Source organism: Pristis pectinata, chromosome 13, assembly GCF_009764475.1.
Source record: "Pristis pectinata isolate sPriPec2 chromosome 13, sPriPec2.1.pri, whole genome shotgun sequence".
NCBI lineage: Eukaryota > Metazoa > Chordata > Chondrichthyes > Rhinopristiformes > Pristidae > Pristis > Pristis pectinata.
This window is the reverse complement of record NC_067417.1, coordinates 6,529,408-6,553,992: the sequence shown is the minus strand read 5'-3', so window position 1 is coordinate 6,553,992 and position 24,585 is coordinate 6,529,408. Positions and strand designations below refer to the sequence as shown.

General features: G+C 43.8%; 1 protein-coding gene across 1 annotated transcript in view; it reads right to left on the bottom strand.

The window, feature by feature from the left end:
• Positions 1-24,585, bottom strand: part of cdh8 (cadherin 8) — a 249,829-nt gene that overhangs the window by 172,699 nt on the left and 52,545 nt on the right. The window contains exon 3 of the mRNA XM_052028021.1: positions 4,512-4,806. Within this exon, the coding sequence (XP_051883981.1) occupies positions 4,512-4,806 (295 nt within the window). The remainder of the gene's footprint in view (positions 1-4,511; positions 4,807-24,585) is intronic.

Here is a 24,585-nt window from a genome sequence, read left to right as displayed (position 1 = left end):
CATCGATTTCTTGAATTTCTGATAACCCCTCCCCTCTTCTTCCCTCCTCCTTTTTTCTCCTTTGTCTCCTCTCACTCCTGTGGCTCCCTCCCCCCTTCTCTTTCCCTTCCCCCACTCTCATGACCTGCCCATCTATTCCCCACCTCCTTCCCTTTATTCCATGATCCACTGCCTTCTCCTACCAGATTCCCTCTTCTTCAGCCCTTTGCCTCATTTACCTATCACCTCTCAGCTTCTTACTTCTCCCCCCACCTCCTCCACACCCACCCTCCAACCTTCCCCCTCTCACCCAGACGCACCCATCACCTGAACTCACGTATCCCCTGCCTGCGTGTGCTCCTCCCCCTTCCCCCACCTTCTTATTCCGGCTTCTGCCCTCTTCCTTTCCAGTCCTGATGAAGGGTCTCAACCCAAAATGTCGACTGTGCACTTCCCTCCATAGATGCTGCCTGACCTGCTGAGTTCCTCCGGCATTTTGTGTGTGTTGCCGAAGGTGATATCTTGCGCAGGTCATCCTTAGCTCTCTGCAAGCCATCTCCAAGAATGTGTCTGCTCTACCTCCCACTCTCTGAGCCATCCTGCCTCACACCACTGTGTGGCAGCCAGCATTTGCCATGCCTCCAGTAGAGAGAGCTCATAAAGTTATACAGCAGGGAAACAGGCCCTTTGGCCCAACTGGTCCATGCCGACCAAGATACCCATCCAAGCTAATCCCATTTGCCAGCGTTTGACCCATAACCTTCTAAACCTTTCCAATCCATATACCTGTCCAAGTGTCTTTTAAAAGTTGTTATTGTACCTGCCTCAACCACTTCCTCCGGCAACTGATTCCACATACGTACCACCCTCTGTTTAAAAAGGTTGCCCTCAAGTTCCTACTAAATCTTTCCTTTCTCACCTTAAATGGTTGCCTGGGAGGTGAGGACTTTCATACAATCGTTGTCACTAAAGAAGTAGTGATGAGGAAACTAGTGAGCCTAAAGGTAGACAAGGCCCCTGGCCCTGATGGGATGCATCCCAGGGTACTGAAAGAAATGGCGGAAGTTATAGTAGAGGCATTTGTAATAATTTACCAAAATTTTCTGGACTCTGGGCAGATCCCGGCGGATTGGATGATAGTAAATGTCATACCACTGTTTAAAAAAGGATGTAGGGAAAAAGCAAGTAAATTAGCTTAACATCTGTAGTCGAGAAAATGCTTGAAGATATCAACAAGGAAGAAATAGTGAGACATCTGGATAGAAGTGATTCCATCAGGCAGACACAACATGGATTCAGGAAGGAAAGGTCCTGTTTGACAAACTTACTGGAGTTCTTTGAGGATATAACGAGCGCAGTGGATAGAGGGGAACAAGTGGATGTTGTATACTTGGATTTCCAGAAGGAGTTCGATAAAGTGCTGCATAAAAGACTTATCTATAAGATAAAGATGCGTAGAGTTGGGGGTAATGTATTAGCATGGATAGAGGAATGGTTAACCAATAGAAGGCAGAGAGTTGGGATAAATAGGTGTTGCTCTGGTTGGCAATCAGTGGTGAGCAGGATGCCGCAGGGGTCGGTGCTGGGCCCACAACTGTTCACAATATACATTAACGATTTGGAAGAAGGGGCCGAGTGTAGCATATCTAAGTTTGCTGATGACACTAAATTGAGTGGAAAACAATTGTGCAGAGGATGTGGAGAGTCTGCAGAGAAATATAAATAGGTTAAGTGAATGGGCAAGGGTCTGGCAGATGGAGTACAGTGTTGGTAAATGTGAGGTCATCCACTTTAGAAGGAAAAACAGAAGATCAGATTATTATTTAAATGCTGAAAGATTGCAGCATACTGTTGTGCAGAGGGACTTGGGAGTGCTTGTGCATGAATTGCAAAAGGTTGGTTTGCAGATGCAACAGGTTATCAAGAAGGCAAATAGAATGTTGGCCTTCATTGCTGGAGGGATTGAATTTAAGAGCAGGGAGGTTATGCTGCAACTGTACAGGGTACTGGTGAGGCTGCACCTGGAGTACTGCGTGCAGTTCTGGTCTCCTTACTTGAGGAAAGATATACTGGCTTTGGAGGCGGTGCAGAGGAGGTTCACCAGGTTGATTCTGGAGATGAGGGGGTTAGCCTATGAGGAGAGATTGAGTCGCCTGGGACTATACTCGCTGGAATTCAGAAGAATGAGAGGGGATCTTATAGAAACATACAAAATTATGAAAGGGATAGATAAGACGGGTAGGTGAGACTGGAACCAGGGGACATAACCTCAAGATTCGGGAAAATAGATTTAGTACAGAGATGAGGAGAAACGGCTTTTCTCAGAGAGTAGTGAATCTGTGGAATTCTCTGCCCAGGGAGGTAGTAGAGGTTACCTCCCTTCCCCAACCCTGGGAGAAAGACTGTGCACATTCACCCTATTTATGCCCCTCGTGATCTTATACACATCTGTAAGATCACTGCTTAGTCTCCTACACTCCAGGGAATAAAGTCCTAGCCTGTCCAACCTCTCCCTATGACTCAGTCCTTATAACTCACAACTAGATATTCAGGTAAAGAACTCATGCAAACTACTGCAGCAAAATTGTGTCCATTCAGCACTTGAAGGCTTTCCATTTAGCACCTCTTGCCATATTGACATTATGATAATCAGCAATTAACACCAAAATTGCATCCTAAATCCAAACTGTTTTACAGCTGGGGACACAAGACACTGCAGATTCTGGAATCTGGAGTAAAAAAACAAACTGTTGGAAGAACTCAACGGGCCAGGCAGCATCTGTAGAGGCAAAAGGATGGTCGACGTTTATGATGCAGGTCTTCAGCAGAAACGTCAACCATCCCTCTGCCTCTACAGATGTAGCTTCACCCTCTGAATTCCTCCAGCTCTTTGTGTTTTGCCTTACAACTGGGTCTGATTATCACCAGACTACTTACGTGTCTGTCTGATCAAAATGACCTATTTTTACTGGGGTCCTGATGAAAATCACGATGATGCTGGAGGAACTCAGCAGGCCAGGCAGCATCCGTGGAGAAAAGCAGGCGGTCAACGTTTCGGGTCAGGACCCTTCTTCAGGACTGAAGATAGGAAAAGGGGAAGCCTGATATATAGGAGGGAAAAGCAGAGCAGTGATAGGTGGACAAAAGAGGGGAGGCGGGGTGGGCACAGGGTGGTGATAGGTAGATACAGGTAAGAGATAGTGATGGGCAGGTGCGGGGGAGGTGGGGAGAGCAGATCCCTGGGGGATGGGTCAAAGGTAAGGAGAGAGAGGAACAAAAGTAGAAAAAAAGAGGCTCAGAAAGGGGAGAAGAGAAGAAGCATGGTGGGCGGGGGGGTGGGGGTGGGTGTTGTGGATAAGGAGGGTGGGGATTACCTGAAGTGGGAGAATTCAATGCTCATGTCGTTAGACTGCAAGGGAACCTAAACTCTTCCCTCCCATATATTGGGCTTCCCCTTTACCTATCTTCAATCCTGAAGAAGTGCCCTGACCGCCTGCTTTTCTCCATGGATGCTGCCTGGCCTGCTGAGTTCCTCCAGCATCATCGAGTGTTTCATCTAGATTTCAGTATCTGCAGTCCTTTGTTTTTTTCATGGGCTCCTGTACTTTTTACCTCCATTGATCAGAAAAAGATGTTTTTGATTCCTTATCATGACCTTGGAATGAGGCAAAGTCCTTCATGGTCAATGAAGAATTTGCAATGTGTGATTACTATTGTAAAGTGAGAAATGTGATGGCCAAATTTTACAGAGCAAAATCCCAGAACTAGTAATGAGATAACGAGCTGATAATTGAGGGCTAAAGGATGGATATCAGCAAGGACAACTCACTGCTCAGGTGAGGCCATGGATCAATATTGCCTCTGATGCACAGGATCTTCCATGAGACACTCAATAAAGATGTGTATGCTACTGCCAATTTATTATTTTTTCTCCATAAGCTCCTACTGTCCTGTCACCCTCTGAGATGTCAAAGTTTGACTTCAAGTCGGGCATTAATCATTCTTCCATTGGTGGGCGTGCCTTCAGCTGCTTAAAAGAAATTCTTCCTTTAACTTCTCGTGCTCTCCACCTCTCTTCTTTAATATGCTCCCTCAAACCCAACCCTTTGACCAAGTTCTTGCCCATCACTCTCATCAACTTCTTACCCCCCATCCCACCCCAACGATTCTATCACTCACCTTCACTCTAGGGGCAATTTAAAGTGGGTAATTAACCTTCCAACCCAGAGATACAAGAGACTGCAGATGGTGGTGTCTGGAGCTCAAAAAAGAAAACTGCTGGAGGAACTCAACAGGTCAGGCAGCATCTGCGGAGGGAAATGGACAGTCGACGTTTTAATCCAGACCCTTCATCTGGACTGCATGTCTTTGGGATGTGGGAGGAAACCGGAGCACCTAGGGGAAACCCATGCTGTCACAGGGAGAACATGGGAACTCCACACAGACAGCGCTGGAGTTCAGGATTGAACCTGGGTCATTGGCACTGTGAGCCAGTGGCTAAACATTAGGTGGTAGGGTTAGTGTGTACTTACCCACGGGAGACATCTCTGGCACTGTTGCATGGTAAGGCTCATCTGGAAATTCTGGCGCATTGTCATTAATATCCTGAACCTTGATGATGAATTCTGACGGGGGCTCCAGAGGGTCGTTGGTCTCTCGATCGATGGCCTGCGCAGTGAGCGTATACTCGGCCTTCTCCTCCCGGTCAAGCCTCTTCATGGCATGGATGTCCCCTGTCATGTCATTGATCATGAAGATCGTCCCAGCTCCTTCTCCCGACAGGATGTACTTTATATTCCTGTTCGCTGGGTCAAGATCTGTGTGTAACTGGAAAGGAAAATGCAGAGTAAGAGTTAACAAGGTGATTAGTTTCTCAATACATTGTTATTATTTCCTTCCTTGCAATGACAGCTACAACAGAATAAATTAATTATAATCAAAGAGACAACCTAAACAGAGAACATAGAACAGTGCAGCACAGGAACAGGCCCTTCAGCCCATGATGTTGTGCAAATCTAATTAAGCTGATGACACCTAGTTCCTCTGCCTGCACACGATCCACATCCCTCCATTCCCTGCATATTCATGTGCCTGCCTAAGAGCCTCTTAAACGCCTATATCATATCTGTCTCCACCACTACTCCTGGCTATGCATTCCAGACAACCACCACTCTCTGTGTAAAAAACTTGCCCCGCACATCTCCTTTGAACTTTCCCCCTCTCACCTTAAATGCATGCCCTCTAGTATTTGACATTTCCACCCAGGGAAAAAGACCCTGACTATCTATTTATGCCTCTCATAATTTTATAAACTTCTATCAGGTCTCCCTTCAGCTTCTGACGCTCCAGAGAAAACAACCCAAGTTCCTATGTTGTATGCCACGGCCGACGAAAGCAAGCATCCTATATGCCTTCTTCGCCATCCTCTCCAATGTTGTTGCCACCTACAAGGTCCTTCTGTTCATCAACCCAACCTGGCCTCCTACCATTTACTGTTTCTGTCCTGCACTTGTTTGCCCTCCCAAAATACCACACCTCTTACTTCTTATTCTGGCTTCTGCCCTCTTCCTTTCCAGTCCTGATAAAGGGGCTCGACCTGAAACGTCGACTGTTTATTTCCCTCCATAGATGCTGCCTGACCTGCTGAGTTCCTCCAGCATTTTGTCTGTGTCGGTCCAGATTCCAGCATCTGCAGAATCTCTTGTGATACCTCTCACTTGTCAGTATTAAATTCCTCATTAGGCCAACTTCTGTTGGTATACAAAGGAAACAGAGTAAACTCATACACTTACTCCAAGTTATACTGCAAGTATAGCAAGCAGTTTGGAAAGTAAATGGGACATTAACCTTTATTGCTGGAGGATAATTCAATAAGGACATCTTGGTGCAATCATATAAGGCCACATCTGAACAGTTTTGGTTTCTTTGCCAAATACAATAGAGAGGACACAACAAATGTTCACCTTATTGAATCCTATGTTGAGGGTTGTGTACCGAGTGAACAGAGTGGGCCCAGTTTCTCTGGATTTCAGAAGAATGTGAGGAAATCTCACTGAAACATCAACTTCCTACAGGAAAATTCATTAATCTGAGATATTGACTCTCCCCATCTGCCTGACCTGCTGAGCATTTCTGGGGTTTTCTGGATTTATTCAAATTCCTGGATGGATTGACAGGGTAGATGTTCAGAAACTATTTTCCTTAATCAATAACTCTCGTTTGAGGGGATAAAATTTCAAATCTTTGGGGGTCTCTACCCTAGATATTCAGGAGAGTGCTGGTGAGATTTTAGACAGTAAGGGGGTCAATAAATGGAAGGATAAAATGGGAAAGTGGATTCATTGCATATTTTTGTGTTTTCCTTGAATTATGTTCCTGAAACTGTGATTTAGAGCATAGAACATTGAACAATACAGTACGGGAACAGGACCTTAGGCCTATGAGGTGTGGGCTGACCATGATGCCAAATTAAACTAATCTACCTGCACATGGTCTCTATCCCTCTGTTCCCCACCTGTTCATGTGCCTGACTAAATGCCTCTTAAGTGTTACTATCATATCTGCTTCTACCATTTCCTCTGGCAGCAAATTCCAGGCACCTACCACTCTCTGTGTAAAAAAAAAGTTTCCTCGCACATCTCTTCTAAACTTTCTCCCTCTCACCTTAAACCTGTGCCCTCTAGTATTTGACATTAGCACCCAGGGGAAAAGGTTCTATTTATCTATGCCTCTCATAGTTTTATAAACCTCTATCAGGTCTCCCTTCAGCTTCCAATGCTCCAGAAAAAACAATCCAAGTTTGTCTTATCTCACCTTATAGCTAATATTCCCTGATCCAGGCAACATCCTGGTGAACCCCTTCTGCGCCCTCTCCAAAGCCTCCACATCCTTCCTGTAATGCAGTGACTAGAACTGCACATAACGATCCAAATGTGATCTAACCAAAGTTTTATACATCTCCATCATGACTTCCCAACTTTTATACTCAATGCCCCAACTGATGAAGGCATACATTCCATACACCTTCATTTTTATTTGTGGACCTTCATGACCTGGGCACTGCGGACAAGGCCAACATTTATTGGCCATCCCTAACTACCCTGGAGCAGGTAGTGATGTGTCATCTTCTTGACCCTGCTACACTGTTTGTGAAAGTTTTCCCACAGAGCTATTGGGATCACTTTAATCCCAAATTCTGGTTAGGCCACACTTAACTATGTTCGGTTCTGGTCGCCTCATTACAGGAAGGATGTGGAAACGTTGGAAAGGCTGCAGAGGAGATTTACCAGGATGCTGCCTGGTTTGGAGAGTATGCATTATGAGGAGAGACTAAGGGAGCTAGGGATTTTCTCTTTGGAGAGAAGGAGGATGAGAGGAGACATGATAGAGGTGTACAAAATATTAAAAGGAATAGATAGAGTGGATAGCCAATGCCTCTTTCCCAGGGCACCAATATTCAATACAAGAGGGCATGGCTTTAAAGTAATGGGTGGGAAGTTCAAGGGAGATATCAGAGGAAGGTTTTTTACCCAGAGAGTGGTTGGGGCATGGAATGCGCTGCCTGGGGCGGTGGTGGGGGCAGGTACATTGGTCAAATTCAAGAGATTACTAGATAGGCATATGGAGGAATTTAAAATAGAGGGATATGTGGGAGGAAGGGGTTAGGTAGTCTTAGGGCGAGGTTTAAAGGTCGGCACAACATTGTGGGCTGAAGGGCTTGTATTGTGCTGTACTGTTCTACGTTCTATGTTCTATGTTCTTGTCTTTTTTGGTGATAGAGGTCGCAGGTTTGGGAGGTGCTGTAGGAATTGCTGAGGCAGGTAAATGCGGAGCATTTTGTAGATGACACACACTCGTGCCCACTGCTGGTGGTGGAGGGAATGAATATTTAAGATGGTGGATGGAGTGCCAATCAAGCAGTCTGCTTTGTCTGAATGGTGTCGAGCTTCTTCAACCTGCATTCTTTTAAATTTTTTTAAAATTTTATTTACAGCGCGGTAACAGGCCCTTCCGACCCAACGAGTCCGCGCCGCCCATTTTAAACGCCCAAATGAACCTACCCGTATGTCTTTAGAATGTAGGAGGAAACCGAAGCACCCGGAGGAAACCCACGCAGACACAGGGAGAACACACAAACTCTTTACAGACAGTGACAGGAATCGAACCCCGATCGCTGGTGCTGTAATAGCGTTGCGCTAACCGCTGCGCTAACCGCTATGCTACCGTGCCGCCCATTCGTCCAGACAACTGGGGAGGATCCCATCACACTCCTGATTTATGCCTTTTAGATGGTGGAAAGGACTTGGGGCGTCAAGAATTGAGTCATTCACCACAGGAAGCCTATTTTCTGCCTTGTTATTATTGCCACAGTATTCCTATGGCTGGTCCAGTTGGATCATGTAAAAGAGGTCAGAATGCAATACAATATTTGTGTTTTCTATAGAAACTGCTGCAGGATATCACAAAGAAACCGATTAATTTTTAACAATTTTCCAACAGCTATTCTGTTCAACCTTTACTTAACCCACAAATTACCAGCCAGAAAAGTGGCCAAGATGAGAGTTGAATGCACAGCCTTTACTCATGAGGTACACACACAAACTGCTTGGGCTCTCTACACAAGTAGAAGGGCCAATTATGAAGCAAATTGATCTCTATATAAGAACAGTTGGAAAATGTGCAGTTGCTTAAAAGATCCGTTAGCAGCATCTTCTTGTATCTATCCATCAAGATGTCTTCATTGACAGGTACAATGCACAACTTGTGTAAGACAGGAAGAGGGTCCACCTTATGGCTGTGGAAGTCAAAGGCTGTTAGATCTCTCACCAGTATCAAGGTCAGTAACTATTGGCTGTCCTTGGCTTTGTGGTGCTCCCTCAGTACTGTGCTGAGATATTGATCCAGATTTTATTGTTCAAAGCACAAGGAGTGGGACTTAACCTTGATTTTCTCCTTTGGCTGTGAGATTGGAGGAAATGCTAATGTGCTAATGAAACACAGAAGGTTCACTTTGCAATAATGCAGTGCTGTAAGGGATAAATGGGGGAATAATTTAGTTAAACATATGGTGACCTTTGGGCACCACTTATATTCAGCTCCATACACTCAAATCTATTGGAGAGATGTTACGTTACTGAATAAGTGATCTGGAGACATGAGTTCAAATCCCACGAAAGAAACTCGTTTAACTGAATATATCCAGAATTAAGAAGTTAATATTGGCAATGATGGCCATGCGATTATTAGGTAATGCATTAGATAAACTCTCATTCATATGGTTTAGGAAAGGAAAGCAACGCTTCTCACATGAGGAATTATGTGACAATATATTTACCTCCCTAACCATAGTTTGTGGGGCATTAAATTCTGGCCTTGCCAGTATCAACTGCATCCCAGGAAACGGGAGCTAATGGAACCAAGTATATAACAGGTGACTACAATGTATAAAATATATAAAATACATAAAATATATAAAATATATAAAATGTGGACTTTGCCTAATACATCACAGGCAGCTACCATCGGGCAGGAGGTACAAAAGCCTGAAGCCCCACACCACCAGGTTCAAGAACAGCTACTTCCCTTCAACCATTCGGTTCTTGAACCAACCAGCAAAACCTTCATCACCACCTCAGTATAACAACACGGTGACCACTTTCATTACTTTGCACCAAAATGGACATTATTTTTTGTTCTAATTGTGTTTTTTCTTGTAAAAATTGTGTATAATTTATGTTTAATTTATGATTTCTTTGTGAATGCTGCTGATCTGATGCAATGTGCCTGTGATGCTGCTGAGAGTAAGTTTTTCATTGCATCTGTTCATATATACACTTGTGTATATGGCAATAAACTCAACTATGACCATGACTATGACAACCAGCAGCTAATACTTGCACATTCTTTTGAAACAACTGCTGAAGACTTCTCGTTGTTGTTACTGTTCGGCAATCCATCCCAGTCTCCAGTCACCCCAAGTTAAAAGGAGATGGGGTTGTATCAATCTCAAGCTGTTCCTTACTTTACATTAATGATTCAGCTCAATATAGTCTCAAAAGGACTTGACTGCGGCATTTCCATTCTCCAGTTACTCTGTCCTTTGTTTAGAGAAGATTGCTGGCAGATTAGTGTGAGTTTCATCAATCTTGAGAGCATACTTATCATAGGGCTCTGTTGGAATATACACAGGTACTTGAAAAAACTGTTTAATACCATACCAATATTAGAGATAATTGGCTAGTTTTCAATTGATTTCTTGCCCGTATAGCTCAGTATGTTTAAGTGGGCATTCACAGAAGTGACAGGAGAATGTTATCCAATTCATCTCAATACCCAAAATAAGTGTCACAGCCAATACTACCAAAGATCTAAAGATTTTAATTAATTTGCAGGACATGCTTTAGAAGACCATATGACCATGAGAAGTAGGATCCAGATTAGGTTGTTCAGCCATCCACTAAGGCAATGATTGACCCAACTTTCCCCATCACCTGACAGAAGGTATATGGGATATTGGCCTTTATAGGCAGGACACAGAATATAAGAGCATGGGCTTCATGGTACTACTTCATAAAATTTTGGTTCGACCACAGTTGGAACATTATCTGCAGTTTTGGTTGTCATACCGCAGGAAAGATGTGATTACACTGGAGAGGATGCAGAGGAGATTCACCAGGATGTTGCCTGGGATGTCTGAGGTGAGACTGGATAGGCTGGGGCAACACACAAAATGCTGGAGGAACTCAGCAGGTCAGGCAGCATCTATGGAGGGAAATGGACAGTCGACATTTCGGGTCGAGACCCTTCATCGGGACTCATGATTTCATCAGTCCAGATGAAGGGTCTCGACCCAAAAACTCGACTATCCATTTCCCTCCAGAGGTGCTGCCTGACCCACTGAGTTCCTCCAGCATTTTGTGTGTTGCTCCAGATTTCCAGCATCTGCAGTCTCTTGTGTCTCCATTGGATAAGCTGGGCTTGTTTTCCTTGGAGTGGAGGAGACTGGGGTGGGGTTTGACCAGATAAAGGTGTACAGAATTATGAGGGGCATCGATAAGGTAGATAGTGTGAATTATGCAGATGTCTCAAATCAGAGGTTTAAGGTGAGGGATAAGTGGGTTAGAGGGGATCTAAGGAAAATATTCTCACTCTGAGGGTGGTTGGAATCTGGAATGCACTGCTTGAGGAGGTGGTGGAGGCAGAGACTCTCACAACATTTGAAAAGCATCTGCATGAGCATTTGAACTGGCAAGGCATAGAAGGCTATGGACCAACTACTGGTGAATGGGAATATTATAGATGGGAACTTGATGGTCAGCAAAGATGTGGTGGGCCGAAGGGCCTGTTTTTATACTGTGTGATTCCATGACTTTATGACACATCCACTTTCGCACCCTATCCCCATAACCATTGATTCTGTCACTGATAAAAAATCTTTCTACCTCAGCTTTGAATATATTCAGCGTCCACATTTTTCTGGGGCAGGAAATCCCAAAGACTCACTATTATTTGAGAGAAGAAATTCTTCCTCATATCGTTATTAAATGCACACTCCTTATTTTGAGATTATGTTCTCTAGTGCTGGCTTTTCTCATGAGGCAAAACATTCTTCCAGAATTCACCCTTGTCAATCTACCAAACATTTTTTAATTAAAATTGCCTTATTTGTTTACTTTCCAAAGAGTACAGACCAAACCTACTCAAACTTTGCTCATAAGGTAACCCTCTGTCCCTGGTATCATCCCAGTATACATTAAGCTGCCTCTAATAATAAGATCTGCTTCCTTTAAAAAGGGGATCAAATTGCAGGATCCTCTAGATGTGGTCTCACTGGCGCCTTTTACAGTTGTATTACGACTTCCCTCCCTTCATACTCCAATCCCTTGAAATAAAAGCCTGCTTTCCATCAGCCTTCCCTATTACCCACTTCCCCTGTATGCTAGCTTTTGATGCTCCATTTACAAGGACCTCAAGATCCCAGAGGATCATCTGGTAAGTCCAGCTGAGGGTCTCGACCTGAAACATCAAACATCCATTTTCCTCCACAGATGCTGCTTGACCCGTTGAGTTCCTCCAGCAACTCATTTCTTGCAACCTCTAAATACTTTGGCACTGCAGCTTTCTGCACTCTTTCTCTTCTTAAATAATAATCTGTTTTATCACATTTCTTTCCAAAGTGACTCACTCCCCATTTTCCCATATCACACTCCATTTGCCAACATTTTGCCTATTCACTTAACTATCAATATCTCTCTGTAACCTGCTTGTGTGCTCATCACAATTTGCCTCTTCCACACCACTGCCTGCCCTAGTTTTGTATAACCTGTAAATGTGGCTACAGTTCATATAAACCAACAATGTGGCAACTGCTCTAACTGAGACTGCAAGAAACTGCAGAGAGTTGTGGACACAGCTCAGCACATCACAGAAACCAGCCTCCCCTCCATGGACTCTGTCTACACTTCTCACTGCCTCGGTAAAGCAGCCAACATAATCAAAGAACCCACCCGCCCCGGACATTCTCTCTTCTCCCCCCTCCCATTGGACTGAAGATACAAAAGCCTGAAAGCACGTACCACCAGGCTCAAGGACAGCTTCTATCCCACTGTTATAAGAATATTGAACAATCCCCTAGTATGATAAGATGGACTCTTGACCAAACAATTTACCTCGTCATGGCCTTGCATCTCCCTTCAGCTTCCTTTCACTCCAGGGAAAATAAATCTCGCTATCTAGTCCCATTTCATAAAATGCTCCATCCCAGGCAACATTCTGATGAAAACCCTCTCCAGTGCAATCATGCCATCCCTACAGTCTAGTGGCCAGAATTGTATGCAGTTCTCCACCTGTGACCTGACCAAAATTTTATAAAGTTATACCATACCTCCCTGCAGTCATATTCTATGCCTCATGAGCCTTCTTCACAACCTTATCTACCTGTGCTGCCACCTTCAGGGATCCTTGGACATGTACACCTGTCCCTCAATAGCTCATCAGCGTCTCTACTTCCTCAGGAGGCTAAAGCAATTTGACACATCCCAATTTTTATCAATGCATCAGAGAAAACATCCTATTTGGATGCATCATAGCTTGGTACGGCAACTGCTCTGCCCGGGACCGCAAGAAACCACAGAGAGTTGTGGACACAGCCCAGCACATCACAGAAACCAGCCTCCCCTCCATGGATCCTGTCTATACCTCTCACTGCCTTGGTGAAGCAGCCAACATAATCAAAGACCCCACCCACCCGGGTCATTCTCTCTTCTCTCCTCTCCCATCTGGCAGAAGATACAGGAGCCTGAAGGCACATACCGCCTAGCTCAAGGACAGTTTCTATCTCACTGTTATAAGACTATTGAATGGTTCCCTGATAGAATGAGATGAACTTTTGACCTCACAATCTACCTTGTTATGACCTTGCACCTTATTGTCTACCTGCACTGCACTTCCCCGTAGCTGTGACACTTTACTCTGTATTCTGTTGTTGTTTTTACCCTGTACTACCTCAATGCACTGTGTAATGAATTGATCTGTATGATTGGTATGCAAGACAGGTTTTTCATGGTACCTCGGTTCAAGTGACAATAATAAACAAATACCAATACCAATACAATAGTCTCTAGTGCCCTATCACTAATTGTTTTAACAAGTAAATCAACAACTTTCTGAAACAAATGAAGCTACTGGGAAAAACCAACTACTTAACAAAAGATATAATTATTCTTCCACCTTAGTGGTTGATGTCTCAGTGGTCCAAGGCAGGGTGAGTGAGAATGATCTATTTCGCTTTGGTAAGAGGTCAGTAGATAGGGGACATTGATTTGTTAGCTAAAACCTAAAATTGTTGGAAATCTTAAAACAGAAGTTGCTGCAAACACTCATCAGGTCCGGCAGCATCAGTGGAAGGAGAAACAGAGATAACATCTCAGGTTCAAGACTCTTTTATGGACATCAGGCAAGGATCTTGGACCTGAAGTATTAACTCTGTTTCTCTTTCCACGGTTGCTGACTGACCTGTTGAGTGCTTCCAGTATTTTAGAGTCATGGAGTCATACAGCATGGACAGAGGCCCTCCGGCCCAACTGGTCCATGCGACCAAATGCCCATCCAACAAGTCCCATTTGCCCATGCTTGGCCCAAATCCCTCTAAACTTTTCCTATCCATGTACCTGTCCAGCTGTCTCTTAAAAGTTAAGTTGTTATTGTACCTGCCTCAACCACTTCCTCTGGTAGCTCATTTTATATACGTACCACCCTCTGTGTAAACAAGTTCCTATTTAATCTCTCCCTTCTCACTTTAAACCATGCCCTTTAGTTCTTGATTCTTCAACCCTGGGAAAAAGACTGAATGCATTCACCCTATCTATGCCCCTCATGATTTTATATACATCTGTAAGATCACCTCTAAGTCTCCTACACTCCAAGGAAAAAAGTCCTAGCCTGTCTATCCACCTTAAACGGAAACAATTTGGGATGTAAGGTTACGACTGGAGGTCCCTTTCCAGAGATTTGGTTACAATATCTAGAGTGATACACCTGGTCACAATTTCAAAATATTGTTGTATTGTTGAAGGTATCATAATTTGAATGAAATGTTTAAACTGTGGTCCTTGGCCCTCAAAAATGGAGGTTTATGATACCTTGCCACTGTTCTGGAGAAAAGCAAAGGGTCTTTCATCAGTAGGGGCAATAGTTATCCACCACTTGACATCACTGGCCAGTAACACTGTGATGTCTGAGGGACTTTACTGTGTACAAATGAACAGCCACACTTCTTACGTTAACTAAAAGTCTATACTTCAAAGAAACTTCATTGGCTGTGTAGCACTTTCAGATATCCTGATATCATAAAATATACTATCTAAATCCAAGCCTTTTCATCCAGAATCCTTTCACTAGTAAACCCTGTCCAGTTTTGATCTCCTTATTTAAGAGTGGATATCTTGTATTGGAGACAGTTTCCTGGAATGATTCTTGGGATGAACCGTATGAGGAATGATTGCTCAGGTTGGGACATTTAGCAGAGGTGAAGCTATTGAGCATACTCAGCGGACCAGATGATGAAAGGATGTTTCTCCTCAAGATGGAGATGGCGAAGAATTTCTTGTGCCAGAGAATTGTGTGTCTTTGGGACTTTGTACCTTAATGATCCGTGGAGGGAGAGTCATTGAATATATTCAAGGTGGAGACAGATTGTTAATCAAGAGGCGATTCAAGGGGAAAAGGCAAGAGACTTAAGGTAGAGTCAAGATAAGATCAGTGATCATCTGGTGAGTCGTGGGGTTGGCTATAGACCAACTCCCATTTCTTAAGATCTTATATTTTCAGTCATTAAAAAAAGTCATTGTACAATGAAAAGTTATGCAACAAGTACAATGAACCTGTTATAACCTCACTGGCATATTCAGAAGATGGAATTACTTCTTGTAATATGGCAGAGTGCATCAAAAGACCATTCTTGTTTATTCATTATTATCATCTTAGCAGTAATGTGAAAGCAAATGCCCAGATAAACTAGAGGAGAGAGAAGACAAAATTATCGCAGTTTCATTTTATTAAGAAATATCTCAGACATACTCAGTCATCCAAGATGACTGATATCATGCTGGCTGTTGATGAGAAATGATTAAATGTTATTAATACTTATCATTATAAAACATGGGTGAAATAGACTGCTGATAACCTTTGACTTTAATCACACAGTGTCAGCCTCCAGAATCAGTCGGAAAATATCACTGTCCTTGGATGTTCATTCCAGGCATTTTGCAAGCTGTGAGCACCAAAGGTTCATCACCTCGCTCTCCAGTATACAGCCCACCAGCACAACTTCAACACTCTAGGCTGCATTGTGATAACAGCAGAAACTCCTTTTTATATTGAACCTGGTTTACAATGGGCTGAATCTTGTGGGAACTGGCATATTGTGGCTACTGCCAGGTAAGTACATGCTGGACTCCTGCGGACCCTCCAGCCCATCTGTTACTGGACTCCCAAGCAGAGCTTAGACGTCATAACGTCAGAGAGTCATGGAGCACATAACAATTTCTTCAACCCATATCTCTATGCTTATCAGAGTTCCCGGCATTATCCTGAGGCATCTGACTTTTGCAAACATATGCCCAACAGGCTTTGAAGTCCCTGTTGTTTGAATGTGGATTTCTGACCTGGAGATGAGTTGGAACAAGGTAGGTTGCATTATTTATTGTTTTACTTATTTTTTTTTATTTTCACGTGTTAGTAATTTCTTAGTGTTTTAGAGTCATAGAGTCAGAGTCATACAGCACGGAAACAGACTCTCCAACATGTCCTCAGCAGCTGTCAAGCACCGATTTCCACCAATCCTGCACTAATGTTTTTATTCTCCTCACATTCCCCTCAACAACTCCCCAGATTCTAACACACTGGGGGCAACTTACAGCAGCCAATTAACTCACCAGTCCGCACGTCTCTGGGATGTGCGAGGAAACCGGAGCACCCGGAGGAAATCCACGTGGTCACAGGGAGAACGCGCAAACTCCACGCAGACAGCACCAGAGGTCAGGACTGAACCAGGTCGCTGGTGCTGTGAGGCAGCTGCTCCATTAGCTGTACCACTGTGTCGCCCTTAATGTGTTCTTCATGTGTTTTAATCTTTTTTTAAATTATTTACAACAATCTTAATGGGTTTTAAATATCTCTATATATCAGAGACATTTAAAAACTGTTAAAAATACCTTCTGGATTCAGCAGTATGTGGATCAGAGTGCTGTATGCAAGGGATAAGCTTCAGCCAGGGATGTCATCCAATAGCTTGTTTCAGTGCAGTTAGAATGGGAATGTGTAAGGTTCCAATTTATCACTGAACAGTAGGAATCAATGGGCTGTAAAATATTTTGTCAGGCTCTGACCCTAGCCTTTCCTCTTGTTAAAGGCTGTCAGGCTGCTTCTGAGCCAAATCAGCAACACACCACCTCAGACCTAGTCACAGGTAAGGACGGCTCTTCCTGACCACCCAAGTCCCAGGGGCTGAGAGTCAGCTCGTCCATCCCTCTATCCACAGACCAAGAAAGTTATGGCTGGGTAGGGCTGAAGGTTCAATTCCTATTGGTGGTACAAACCCAGCTCAGTTTGGGCTTGAGCAGAAGTGATCCAACCTCTTCAGTTGTGAGTTCTCCACATCCTCCACTGTAATGAGAATGTACATTCTCTCTGTGACTGTGTGGGTTTTCTCCGATAGAGTGTTTGGCATGCTTGCTTTCATTGGTCAGGATATAAGAGTTGGGTTGTTATGTTACAGCTGTACAAGGTATTGGTAAGGCCACATTTGGAGTACCGTGTAGTGCTGGTCACCCTGCTGTAGGAAGGATGTCATGAAACTAGAAAGGGTACAAAAAGGATTTAGGAGGAATCTACCTGGACGAGAGGGTTTGAGTTATAAGGAGAGACTGGATAGGCCAGGACATTTTTTCTCCGGAGTGTAGGAGGCTGACGGATGACCTTATAAAGGTTTATAAAATCTGAGGGGCAGCGATAAGGTCACAATCTTTTCCCCAGGGTCGGGGAGTCCCACACTAGAGTGTATAGGTTCAAAGTGATATAAAAGATATAAAAGGGACCTGAGGAGCAATGTTTTCAAACAGAGGGTGGTGGATATATGGAACAAGCCACCAGTGGAAGTGGTAAAGTATAATTTCAGCATTGAAAAGACACTTGGACAGGTACATGGATAGGAAAGGTTGAGAGGGATATGGGCCAAATGCAGGCAAATGGGACCGGCTCATTTATGCACATTGGTTGGCATGGATGAGTTGGGTCTGTATAGTTGTATGATTCTGTGACACTATGAGTGCTCCAGTTTCATCCCACATCGGTTAATCAGACACTAAGATAAAAAATGCCCCAAGTGTGTAGATAAGTGATAGAACCTAGGGGGATTTAATAAGCTAAGATATTTATTAGTCTGTACATCGAAACACACAGTGAAATGCATCTTTTGTGTAGAGTGTTCTGGGGGCAGCCCGCAAGTGTCGCCACACTTCCGGTGCCAACATAGCACGCCCACAACTTCCTAACCAGTACGACTTTGGAATGTGGGAGGAAACCGGAGCAACCGGAGGAAACCCAAGCAGACACAGGGAAAATGTACAAACTCCTTACAGACAGTGGCCGGAATTGAACCTCAATTGCTGGCGCTGAAATAGCATTAAACTAACCACTACACTATTATGCTGATGGGAATGTGCAGAGGATAAAATAGGTTAGGGTAGGATTTCTGTAAATGGGTGCTTGATGATTGGTGCAGATTCAGCGGACCAAAGGACCTGTTTCTGTGCTGTATGTCTTATTAGTATGATATACAGTATGAGGAGTACAACTGATGACCAGAGCAGCAGACCAGTTTAGGAGACAACTTCCACAGCGTGGTGCCTTGGGGCAGCTCAAGGTATTGCCACCAACAATGGAGTGATTACAATCAGGGAAAATCAAGGTGCCAGTGGTGGAGCAGAATATTCCAAAGAGTGGGTAGTAGATTTGGGGGTGGATACAGGAGAGATAAACCAATCGAGGAACTGGAAAACAAGGATAAGAATCAAACATCTCGGGTGAATGGAGCAAGGCTGAAATAAAACCAGAAAAAGCTAGAAATACTCAGCAAGTCAGTCAACATCTGTGGAGAGAGAAAAACACCTCAGCTTTCTGATGAAAAGTTATCGATATGGGACATTAACTTTGTATCTCTGTCCACAGATACTGGCTGATCTGCTAAGCATTTCCAGCATCTTCAGGTTTCAGATTTCCAACATCTGCAAGGTTTTTTTTCCTCCTCGACAACAGGGCTGGTGATTGAATGGGACTTGGTGCAAGTTCAGATGCAGGCTACAGAATGTTGGGTGTGCTCAAGCTTATAGAGGTGCAGCATGGGAGGCTGACCAGAGGTAGGTAATAATGCATGGATGAGAGCGTCATATATGCTTCTTTTTAATTACTGCAAGGCTACTTTTGGCCCAGTCCATCACGGACACAGCCCTCCCCACCATTGGCAGCATCTACAGGTGGTGCTGTCTCAAGAAGGCGGCATCTATAATCAAGGATCCCCATCATCCAGGTCATGCCTTCTTCTCGATGCTACCATCAGGCAAGAGGTACAGAAGCCTAAAGTCCCATACCACAAGGTTCAGGAACAGCTACTTTCCTACAACCATCACGTCCTTGAACCGACCTGCACAACCCTAACCCTACCTCAGCAACAGAACACTATGAACCACTTCTTGCACTACTATAGACTTGTCTCTGTGTTTTTATTTGCACTAATGTCTTGTTTTGCACAGCCTTTTTTTTCTTCATGGTCTGGCATGATTAATGTATAGTCTATGTGTATAATTTATGTTCTGTGTGTTGTCTGAACCTACGTGCCTGTGATATTGCTGTATGCAAGTTTTTCACTGTACCTGTACAACACCGTACTTGTGCACATGACAATAAACTTGACTTGACTTCGGAATCTAATACTTTGTATTCCCTCTCAGGAAGTTGAGCTAACCTGTGGGAAAAATTGACAAACGTCTGCCAATTCAGTATTATAGTTTTGCCACATTAGAAGACGTAAAGAAGAGAAAGGAATAATGAGCTATGTTTTGTAAGCGCCTTCCAAATCCCTATCAGAACATCACAAACTGTTTAACAGCCAATGAGGTATTCTTGAAGTGCACTTACTGTTGTAATGTCGAGAAATAAGCTGAAGGAAAGACACATCTGTCCCCAATTATTAAAGCATAAAAATTTGCAATTATATGGTACTTTTTCACATTTGTATGAAAGGCTTCTTAGAACGTCACATGAGGCTAATTTTTTTGCTGGCACAGTTATCATGAAGAGAAATAACAATCTGTGCATGGCAAGATCCCCCAAACCAGCCACAAAATCAGACGTGAATAATGTTCAGGACAACAGGACAGCTCTCCTGCTGCTCCATGAATAGTAACACAAAGCCGTGTGTGTCAGCGTGAGAGGGCAGAATGTGGCCTCCATTTAACATCTCATCCGAAAGAGAGCATCTGCTATAACACTTCATGCCTGTAGTACTGCATTGGGAGTTTTGGTCAAAATTAGTTGCTTAAGTGGAGGAGTGGGACCACACTATCTTCAGACTCCCATGAATGAGTCACAGCTAACACAAAGTAGGATGAGTCCCAACAGAGATGGAGTGTGTACTCCCTTGAAATTCATCGCTGATGAGAAGGACTAAGTGTGTTATACTGTAGCGTCGGTGTATTTTTACCCTGTCACGGAGACATAGAGTCATTGAGTAATACAGCATAGAAACAGGCTCTTTGGCCCAACTGGTCCATGCTGACCAAGATGCCTATCTAAGCTAATCCTATTTGCCCACACTCGGCCCATATCCCTCTAAACTTTTCTTATCTATGTACCTGTCCAAGTGTCGTTTAAATGTTGTTAATGTACCTGCCTCAACCACATCCTCTGGCAGCTCATTCCATATAAGCACCACCCTCTGCGTGAAGAAGTTGCCCCTCAGGTTCCTTTTAAATCTTTCCCTTCTCACCTTAAACCTATGCCTTCTTGTTCTTGATTCCTTTTCACTGGCAAAACATTTGTGTGCATTCACTCCATCTATGCCCCTGATGATTTTATACATCTCTATGAGGTCACCCTTCAGTCTCCATGGCTCCAAGGAATAAAGTCCAAGCCTGCCCAACTCTCCCTGTAACTCAGACCCTCAAATCCTGGCCTTTGAAGAATTGAACTGAATTCTAGAGACTGAGGAAAATGCATTAACATTTCTATATAGCAGTGTAACTCATGCCAAAGGGGAATAAATTTGTCAATGTACATGTCGAAACATTTTAGTTTTGCTTGAGATATGAACAAACCTTGTGGTCCTTTAAGAGAGAATTGTTTAAATAAATAGTGAAGAAAAATTTGCAAGGCTGTGGACAAAAGGCCAGGAGGTGGAACAGAGAATTGCTCTGGTCACGACCTGGCATAGACGTGATGGGTTGAATGCCTTCCTTCTGTGCCTTAATCATTTTAAGATTCTATATTGGATGTAGAACATAGAACAGTACAGCACAATACAGGCCCTTCGGCCCACAATGTTGGGCCAACCTGTAAACCTTACCTAAGACTATCTAACCCCTTCCTCCCACATATCCCTCTATTTTAAATTCCTCCATATGCTTATCCAGTAATCTCTTGAATTTGACCAATGTACCTGCCTCCACCACCACCCCAGGCAGCGCATTCCATGCCCCAACCACTCTCTGGGTAAAAAGACATCTGACATCTCCCTTGAACTTCCCACCCATTAGTTTAAAGCCATGTCCTCTTATATTGAGCATTGGTGCCCTGGGAAAGAGGCGCTGACTGTCCACTCCATCTATTCCTCTTAATATTTTGTACACCTCTATCACATCTCCTCTCATTCTCCTTCTCTCCAAAGAGTAAAGCCCTAGCTCCCTTAATCTCTCCTCATAATGCATACTCTCTGAAACAGGCAGCATCCTGGCAAATCTCCTCTGCACCTTTTCCAACGCTTCCACATCCTTCCGATAATGAGGTGACCAGAACTGGACACAGTACTCGAAGAGTACACATGTACCTCTATCCAAGACAAGATGGGACTCAGGAACATTATAATGGAGTGAACCAAAGTGTATGATAGGTGAAATATTCACCAGTCCTAAAATTATATTTCTTTCTCAATGTTACTGCACATTTTTTTTAATATGTCCATTCAAGGGATGTGGGCTTCGCAGGCTGAGCCAGCATTTAATCGCCCATCTCTAGTTGCCCTTGAGAAGGTGGTGGAGAGCTGCCTTCTTGAACCACTGCAGTCCTTGAAGTGTAGTGACATCCATGATGCTGTTCAGAAGGGAGTTCCAGGATTTTGACCCAGTGACAATGGAGGAACGGTGATATGTTTCCAAGTCAGGATGGTGTGTGGCTTGGAGGGCAACTTCCAGGGAGCGGTGTCCCCGTGCTTTTGCTGCCCTTGTCCTTCTCAGTGGTAAAGCTTGTAAGAACAAGCTTGTCCTTTTAGCTTGTTTAAATTTGATTGATTGAAGTCTCCAGGAAGGAAAGATTAGTCTCGAGGACAATCCAGGAGGTAAATCATGTGCGATAAAAACGTTATTTTTAAAATCGAAGATGGGATCAGAGTGAAAGTATGATTGTCTGACACTTTACAAGCTGGCGTGCTCCTGTCATCAGGAATTCAGAAGGGCTGCCCAGGATGATGGAGGGACAGGGTCAAGGGAACATCTGGGCCAATGGAGGGACGGGGTTGAGGGAACATGTGGGCCAGTGGAGGGACAGGGCCAGGAGAACATTTGGGCTGATGGAGGGTCAGGGCCCAGGGAATATCTGGGCCAATGAAGGGACAGGGCATGGAAACATCTGGGCCAATGGAGGGACAGGGCCAGGAGAAAATCTGGGCCAATGGAGGGACAGGGCCCAGGGAACATCTGGGCCAATGAAGGGACTGCTCCAATGAAACACCCAGGATGACACTGGAGCAACACCAAGGGATTGCCTGGGTCAACTCTTGACCAACCAGTGTATTTCATTAGCTGGTACCTATCGTCCGGCATGTGCCAGATAAGCGAACCTCTACTCCATGCAGAACATACAGGTGACCCCCGTGTTATGGAGCATTATGTCCCTACAAAATGTTCCATATCATGATTTTCCATGACGTGAAGCCGTGACATCTGTACATGGGTCAAGAAATGAGAGTTGAAAAAAAATTGTGTTTATATCTGTATTTTTTTCACACAAATTTTGTAAGAGCTAATTTTATTCCATATCCCAAATTTTTGAGATGTGATTTGTGAATTCTGTAAGGGTGAATTTTCATTACCCAAACGGCCGCAACGCAAGGGTCACCTGTGCAACACCTAGACGGATCATTCAGTCCAACCAGTCCACACAGGCACTAATGATCAACCAGAGCCTTGCCCTTTCTCAGCCAGTTCTTCTGCCATCAGAAGTTCATTCCCTTTTCTCTCAGGATTAAGAATTTGAATGTCTGCAAATGCCATTGACATTCACTTGCATTAAAACATTATTGAAAATTAAACATACTAGCTTTTTTTTTAAATGATTTTAGAAGCACCAGAAGACATGTACAAGACATTTGGATAAGTATATGGATAGGAAAGGTTTAGAGGGATATGGGCCAAACACAGGCAAATGGGACTAGCTTAGATGGGCACCTTGGTCGGTATGGATGAGTTGGGCTGAAGGGCCTGTTTCTGTGGGCTGCATTACTCTATGATTCTGTTATTCTATTAGCTTTCTGTTAAATTCATCCACTTTAGACATGCGGCACTCAGGCCCACACTCAATACATTTATGTTTACTTGTTATAAGAATATACCATTTTAAAATATTAATTCCCAAGATGGGGACGTCATTGCCTTTAAATTGATAGCTTGTTGGATCACTCCATGGGATAATAAAGATTCCTTACATTGGTAGTTCTGGAGTCACACAAATGCCAGACCCTGTCAGCACTGCAGAATTCCTTCCATGTTGGACAATAATGAACCAGATGGGCTTTTACAGCAATCCACTGACATCATGACTAAAATCTCAGATGGCAATGAGTAGGCGTACAAAAGTGAGATAGATCCGCTGGTTGAGTGGTGTCACAACAACAACCTCACACTCAACGTCAGTAAAACCAAGGAATTGATTGTGGACTTCAGGAAGGGGAGGTCGGGAGAACACACACTGGTCTTCATTGAGGGATCAGTGATGGAAAGAGTGAGCAGCTTTAAGATCCTTGATGTCAACATCACAAAGGATCTATCCTGGGCCCAACACATTGATGTAATCATGCAGAAGGCACGCCGGCGGTTCTACTTTGTTAGGAGTTTGAGGAGATTTGGTGTGTCACCAAAGACCCTAGCAAATTTCTATAAATGTATGGTGGAGAGCATTCTGACTGGTTGCATAACTGCCTGGTATGGAGCCTTCAAGGCACAGAGGGTTGTAGACTCAGCCAGCTCCATCATGGGCACAACCCTCCTCACCATCGAGGACATCTTTAAGAGACAGTGCCTCAGGAAGGCAGCATCCATCATTAAGGACTGTCACCATCTAGGACATGCTCTCTTCTCATTAGTACCATCAGGGAGGAGGTACAAGAGCCTGAAGACCCACACTCAATGATTCAGGAACAGCTTCTTCCCCACCACCATCAGATTTCTGAATGGTCCATGAACCCATGAACACTACCTCATTGTTCTTTTTTATTGCACTATTTATTTATTTTGTAATATATAGTTTTTCTTATGTCTTTGCACCATACTGCTGCCACAAAACCACAATTTCACATCATATAAGACAGTGATAATCAACCTGATTCTGATCTTGTCATTGTTTTGCTTTTTATTTTTGAAATTCCAGATATTTTTAATTACCAGAGTTTGAATTCCCCACTTGTTTTTAAATAATTTGAACACACATCTACAAATAGCCCAGGTTTCTATGGATGATTGTCCTGTAACTTAACTACTGTGCAGCCATATCTCGTGGATGTGGATAAAGGCTGTCTGACCAACCATCAAGAATCACCCAATGGCTAATGAAGGGTCCACCCAA